Here is a 7,784-nt window from a genome sequence, read left to right as displayed (position 1 = left end):
CATATCAGTGTGTTTCATAATCAGATCAAAGATGGCCGGATAACGGCTGTTTATATTTTTGGCCATATTACTACTACAAGGAACACGTGTTTTGATGTAAATAAACAATCTGTTGTATACGCCACTTGGAACTCAAGTTTCAAGGACACGCTCGCGACAACCCCTCCGCTTTAATATGACAAGCACAAAGAGAACTTTTAAAAAATTAACGGGGACTGTTTATTGTGCCCTGTAGTCAAATATCTCGGATAAAGGCATTTGCAGAAACTAAGAAAAAAAAAACATTTTGGTACTCAACATCGAGGAGTTAGGTGGCGGTATATGCCATTTTCTTTTATTCAGAAAACAAATTTCTTTTAGAAATCTTCTAAAAATATTAGTATTGTGCTAATTGGTTTTACCTATGGTAATAAAAGTTACTTGACTATTAAGGCCTTTTCGGCCAGCACAGACCTCAAAATTCGAGTTCTAAAGGAGTCTCGCAGTTTTTATAGTCAGTTGATTAAGTTTGATGACAAACCTAGTACCTAGTCTTGGTACAATCCTTTCCCGCCATCTTGTGTCAACATGTGAGGCTGTGACATAGCAACAAACTGTATTGAAACCTTCACAATAAATACAGCTATACTTCATGTCAAGGATGAATTCAGCCAAATACATAACCTCTCACCACTTTGTGATGCGAGTATAGACTGAGCTTTACCGTTACTACTAATTTATCATCTGCATATTGTAAGTGGGTCCTGATTAATTCCAAAGTGCGGAGGAACAGACTCTCAGTGAATACGGAACATTTCCAGCAAAGCGAACATATTGTTTAGTTGACACAACAAAAATGAGCAAACTTGGTACAAGTGTACCAATGCAGGAGACATTACTATAGGATAACTGCCGGTTGAAAGGAATCATCAAAATTAAATATTAGCATTGAGTTTGATTCCATCTTTGAGATACTACTTGGACAAATACCTGTATTACTTCAGACACCCTTCATAAAGAATCCCCCATTCACAAAATTTTGGAGAGATGCATATGTATGACATTTCCCAACTGGCAGACTGGACAACTTGTGCTTAGACATGCTGCTCAGTTGAAACTAGAGATTGGAATAATGGATGGTTCACATTGCAGTGAGTTATCAAAGCAGTATTGGTCGTGAAATGCTTAAAGTTGTGAATTGACACTTTAGCCAAGAATTCATCAAATTTTGAATCCCAGCAATCGACTGGGCAATGACAGAATGCAATGAACCATTAGCTAGATTTAGGGGGGACCCTCCAATTACCAGGGTCTTAGAAGATATCGTGACTTAGTGAGGGATCACTGTACATACACTATCCACTATCTACAAACAAATTTGTGTCCGAGCACAATCTGTCTGGCCATTATTGAGTTATAAATTTTCATATTGACATTCAAATACCACAATGCACAACTTCAAATGGACCACCAACACTACAGAACAAAATTACATCTCTACATATAGCAGTTTCCAAGATACTGGCTGCACAACGTACAGTAGAATTATAAAAATAACCCTGTCAAATACAAAAACAAAGGATTTTCCAAGGTTATACCTGGCTAAATATCGTCTCAATACATTCTGAGGGTGTGCAGAATAATTAAGAACCTTTAAGAGACTAGTATATAATAATAACTTTATTACGCAACTTAACCATCTGTGGATTGAGTAAGGGTAAAAATGATTACAAAAGAGAAATAAAATAAGACACACTGAAACACTAAAATTAAAATACACTGAAATTCAACAAAAGACAAAGCATAACAATTAATCAGAAAATCTCTGAAAAATTTATTATACAGCAGCAAGGTTCTCCCTGACCCCAGTTACATAGTTACAGTTTTCTCCATGCATTCATTCTCTTGTTTATTTTTTGGTGTTTATATACCCTATATATAAAATATGTTTTTAAAATGCAGTCCATCACCCTTGGATATTATCACCAATATTTCATCCCTGAAGTGATTCACATCTCAAATTTTGGTTCTCCCGGCATCTTTAATAAATAACTGCTGGACTAAAATAATGATATCATAGAATCATAAAAGATTAGACAAAAATCTGTCATTTTTTAGCCTCAAGGGCGATAAGAGTCTATTTTCAGGTTGTTTGGATCAGACGTTTTTATTTTCAGATTTCTATGGCTCTCTTGACTGACTTTTAGCTTTCTATTTTTACTTATTTGATGTTTTTTTGGTCTCATTTTGCATATGGCAATCAGATTGTCAAGTAAGTAAACAAGCCAGGACATAGTCAACATGGGACTTGAGAGTATGCCCAGAAGATAGTCACCACCATACAGCATTAATGAGCGAAATTCACATTACAATTGCACTGATATGTATGATACGATGATATACTGCAAAGTGGGAATTACATACCTATTAAACCATTGTATGAAAGTCATATAGGGAAATTCACAATTCTAAAAATGCAAAACAAATGACAACACTCTACAAAACAATCCAAAAAAATAAACTACACAATATAGTCAAATCAGTGAGAGACAAATATAAATGGTTGACAAATGGTTGACATGACAATACAAAATAAATTTCAGTGAATACAATTTTTGCAAAAAACAATCTGCAGCTGGCAATATTGCAAAATCAGTCAGTTGAGAACTTTGAATCTTATCTAGGCCAGACTTTTGTTATTCCTTGTTTCTTGAGTTTTTATAAGGCAATTTTTTTGAGAAGGGCGGGGAAAAAAATTAATTCTTTTTTTCCATTAGATTTGAGTGATTCTCGAATTGTAAATGAGATCATTGATCAGAGGAGAAATAAAATTTTATTCCATGTATAACCTTGTTTCCCATCTGCACGAGGCTTTGGTACTTTGATCATGATACTCCCATAAAAATGCAAATGCGGGCGGTAAAAAAATGAAGATAAAAATAATATTTTTTAGAAATTTTTTGCGCTTACAAGTCGGCGGGCGGGAGAAATTGCGCTGAAATAAAATTTTATTTTTATTTCATTTTCGGTCCCGGTTCATTCGGCGGGTTCGCGAAACAAGGGATAATAAAAGTCTGGCCTTATTAGGATTTCTGCATGAAGTTACAGAGATAGGAAAAATGCATAGTTATGGCAAGGGAAAGTAATAATTGTGTTTTTGTTCAGGTTATGTAATAAATTCTCTTACTAATATTTGATGGGTATCATCAAAACTTCAAATGCAAACATACACCGTAACACACATGTAAAGTTAGGAAGATTTTCCAGAGTGATTTGGATTTGTTAAAAATGAGACAAAATGCTGTGACACTGTATCTAATTGGTGGTTGGAATTAGTTGCGAAACTAGTCAAGTATAAAAGGTCTATGGAGTTATCAACAAATATGCCCATCGCTAAATGTTTTTTCAATAAAATAAAATATGGGAGTGTATATCATATTGGTTATTTATTCTAGTTGACAAAGACACACACACTGTTCCAAGATTCAGATGTTTTTGTATTTGTATTGGTGTCAACCACTACTAAAATAATATGCAACTCAGTTGCCTTACGGCAATTTATTCAAAATAGTGGTGAAAACTAAAACAAGATATAGAAAAGTATGTCAAACTATGTCAAGCTGGCTAAACGAGCATGATCGGTCCACGAAAAATGTATGAAAATGACATTGTAGATACCTAACAAAACTACGATACCGGATTGCCTGAATAGATCATGAGTTGGTAAATGTAAAAATATCTTACTTCGCTGAGTCTAGTATCTTTTAGAAGAATTTCGATCACAATATTCAGTAGGTGAAATGCGCTTCGCGTACGCATATAAGACTCTTTAATAATGATGACCTCCGTTCTACGTCAGTGAACGTAACGCAGCATGGTGTGCTGACAGAGGGCGATATATAGTAAAATTAAAAGGTGTTCAGCACGCATGCTGAATAATAGAAACGCACTGTACATATTAGTAACCTTTTTAAGAGGAATTTCGAAGTAAACAAAAAATAATAATTTATGACTTGTAGAAATATTTACAACATAGATTCACCATTAAGTGTGGGTCCATAGCTCTTCTTTAGTCAGTCTTTGTGATGGTATTTTAGTATTTCTTGTACATTTGGTGTCATTAAATTTGCTATTTCCAGACATTAGAATTTTTATCGACTCAGAAGAGCTGTGGTTTCGCCCAAAGACTTTCCATAGCATGGCGTTGTTAATTTTTAAATTTCAGCATTCTCAAGATACATCCTGGGGGGTAAAGATGTATAATAATAAGGTTACTACAAGGATACTGCAAAATATACACAAAGACAGTACATCGACAGAGTATCGACCAACATGAAGCACAGCATACTGCCTACATGAGTATTCATCATTATAATTGTTTCTCTATAACATTATAGTCCTTGTAAATCAAAGCTGTAATTATTGCCAGATTGAATATGAATATGAAGTGCCAGACAACTGCTAGTCTTGTGGGTACACATTTATTTTTCACTTTTTGCTGCCCAGAATAGTTCTCTCCATCAAAACATTGATTTAAATTGATGTTCATTTAAGTTTGAAAAATGCCATACACGACACTTCTGTTTGTCAATCAGTCTTTCACATTAGTCAAAGAATTTACTCTGCGTAGAGAATAACAGAGTTTCTCCAAAATCGATTAATAACGTATTTTGAGTTTTTAACATATTTACTGATTTTTGTTTGCCCTTGGCCAGGTTCCATCTTTGTTCCGTTCCTCAATAATTAATTGTTGCCCCTGATATAGATTGGCTTGTTTAATTGTGTCATCTTTTTTTGATAATAGTTCATATGCATTATTCATGTATTTGTTCCAAACTCGAGTTTCTTTATCTTTTCCAATGTTGAATATTCTCCGCATTTTATCTTCGACCATTCCTACTGTGTCTGCTTTACTGAAATTTCCTACCACATATCTATTCATCATATGCTTACTTAGTTTAAGTTCCATGCGATATACTTCAATTCTACAGTGTTTGACAGACATTCCATTCTCAATAACATTTGGTGATGCAGCCTCATAACTTGGCGATGCAGCCTCATAGCTTGGTGATGCAGCCTCATAGCTTGGTGATGCAGCCTCATAGCTTGGTGATGCAGCCTCATAGCTTGGTGATGCAGCCTCATAACTTGGTGATGCAGCCTCATAGCTTGGTGATGCAGCCTCATAACTTGGTGATGCAGCCTCATAACTTGGCAATGCAGCCTCATAGCTTGGTGATGCAGCCTCATAGCTTGGTGATGCAGCCTCATAACTTGGCGATGCAGCACTTTGAATGTGTTCTTTTTTACTGGAAAATGCAGAATTATACATTTGGTCAGAATTTTCAGATATCTGTACTTTGATGGCGTTTATTTCTCCAATAGATATAACATCAAACATTATAGCAGTATCAAATGTGTCTTTGCAGTCAAACTCTGGCAGTTCAAGTTCTTCCACAGTTCCATTATCAGCCTGATCAAGAATCATTTTAACTCTCCCCAGCAATGCATCCTTGGCGAGTATCAATGTACATGAATCTTCACTCTGAATAGACTTATCCAAGGAAGCCATCACAGCAGAAACCTGCTCATTTCTTGAGGATATTTCTTCACATTTACTCTGTAACATTTCTTGTTTCGATTCACGCTCATCTCGTAAGATGTTGATTTTCTGTTGAGAATCTTTTTCTATTTGTTCTTCGATCAGTTTCATCTTGTCTCTTAATTTCTGCAGCAATTTCTTACTGTGCAATTGTATCTTTTTCTCCTCAAATTCAATATTCTTTGTGATGATCCCCATTGTGTTTTGCAATTTTCGTGTCTCCCCTTCCAAGAATGTCACCATTGAAACTAGTTTTCTTTTCCATACATGCATCTCGGTTACCATTTCCTCCCTGGCTTCTTGCATGGAGGTGCATGTATGGTCTTTGTGTTCAAACATCGCACATTCTGAACATATTGGTACTTTACAACTCTTACAGTAGAATTTCAGACGGATTCCTTCATGTGTATTGCACAACAGAGTCCGCTTATCAAAATGGGGGTCATTGATTAGTTTCACTTGATACTGGTCAAAGGTCATCAGCGTATGGTTTTTTGTCAATCCTATTCTCTTGTGCGTTTTACCACAATTATCACATAGATACATTGCGCATTCTACACACCTCAATGTTGTAGTATATTCCTCACATCCATCACATAACACTCCTTCTGAATCATCTTGATCGCGAGATTCCAATATTTCCGAAAAAGTGTTGACATGAAGACTCCGAGGTAAGGTTGTAATTTCGCCTGACAGGTGAACAGTTGCTCTGCAAGTAGGGCAGTTCACTTTCCGGTTCATGCCAAGTAGCTTAATTAAACATTCCTCACAGAAAAGGTGTTGACATGGTAACACTCTTGCATTCTTGAATCTCTCCAAACATATCTGACAAACCAAATGTTCTTCAAATTGCTTCAGTATCTTTCCTGCTGACGCCATACCTACTTCCTGGTATGACTAAGTCTAAGATAATCAAGTTTCAACGAATCGGTAAGACACAACTTTTTATTAATTATAAATCGTTTTTATTTTTTTTTAGTAATAATGACTATAAATACGCTTTAATTTGTATTTGCAAACAGCAGCCAATTACTCTTTAATTATTCGATTCACAGTACTTATATTTGAATCCCGAGCTGACAATCCCCAAATGTGGTCAATTACTGTATGTATATTTATTAGGCACAACACTGGTCTCTGAGAACAGTAAGGAAGTAAGGTCACTAAATAACAAGAACGAGATTAGAGTAACAAATCAAACAAACAAAAAGTAACTTATAAATAATAACTTTATTACACTACTAAAAAACCTTCAGAGGGTTTTTGTATGGTAAGGAACATAAATACATACAATACATAAGAGATAAAAATAAAATGTTAGTAAAATAAAATAAAAATAAAAAAATAAATTAATTACTTTTTGTGGTTTTAAAAATTGTGCTCTTTAAGTATTTTGCTAAAGCTATATTATTCTCCATAATCTTTTTAAATATGGAATTCACATCCATTGTGTAAATATTTATTGCACACTCATCAAACAGTTTTTTCTTTGTATAGCCAGTACAAAATAGCAGGAAATGTTTTTCATCTCCTAATGCTTTAGTGTTACATTTATTACAGTGTCTATTTTCTAATTCTATTTTGGGCTTTGTTCTTCTACCTAATTCTAATTCTAATTCTAATTTCTAAGTTGTGGTCACTCAGACGGAATTTTGAAAGCATTTTCCTGAGGCTGAAATTTGAAATGTTTTGCAAATAATTTTCCATATTATACTTATAGCTTACTTTGAATAGTTTGTATGTTCTCAGTTTTGTTCCCCTATTTTCATTGGTTTCACTGAAATTTAGTTCTTCTCTCCATCTTTGAATATAAATCTCAGATAGTCTGAGTTTTACTTTTTAGCTCCGCTGTCGACTTTGTCAAGCGGAGCTTATCATATGAGTGATTGTACGTCGTCGTCGTCGTCCGTGTCAATGTTTTACTTTTTCGACTTCTTCTTGAAAACTACAAGCATGAATGCTTTGATACTTGGTGTATATGTACCTTGGGTAGACCTCTCTTAGGTTTGTTCATTTCATGTTGATATCGTCAATTCTCTAATTTTGGTGAATATTTTTGTCATTTTTGGTAAAAAGTGATATTTTCGACTTCTTGTTAAAAACCGCAAGTGCAATTGCTTTGATATTACATATATAGGTACTACATGTGGACCTCTCTCAGTTTTGTTCATTTTGTAATGATATCTTTAATTCTCTAATTTTG

At 34.6% G+C, this 7,784-nt stretch overlaps 1 protein-coding gene across 1 annotated transcript; it reads right to left on the bottom strand.

Moving 5' to 3' along the window:
- Positions 1–4,444: 4,444 nt before the first annotated feature.
- LOC100372721 (E3 ubiquitin-protein ligase Midline-1-like) lies at positions 4,445–6,835 on the bottom strand. Its single transcript, XM_085506255.1, has one exon. It carries the CDS (start codon positions 6,458–6,460, stop codon positions 4,667–4,669), a length of 1,794 nt encoding a protein of 597 aa, XP_085362381.1. The 5' UTR covers positions 6,461–6,835; the 3' UTR covers positions 4,445–4,666.
- Positions 6,836–7,784: the final 949 nt, after the last annotated feature.

The sequence above is a fragment of the Saccoglossus kowalevskii genome, chromosome 12 (assembly GCF_978046115.1).
Source record: "Saccoglossus kowalevskii chromosome 12, keSacKowa6.1, whole genome shotgun sequence".
Taxonomy (NCBI): Eukaryota; Metazoa; Hemichordata; class Enteropneusta; family Harrimaniidae; genus Saccoglossus; species Saccoglossus kowalevskii.
This window is presented reverse-complemented; position numbering and strand designations above follow the sequence as displayed.

What these genes read in the sequence shown, in the direction of transcription:
- LOC100372721 (XM_085506255.1), bottom strand. Translation starts at nt 6,460, where the DNA reads ATGGCGTCAGCAGGAAAGATACTGAAGCAATTTGAAGAACATTTGGTT.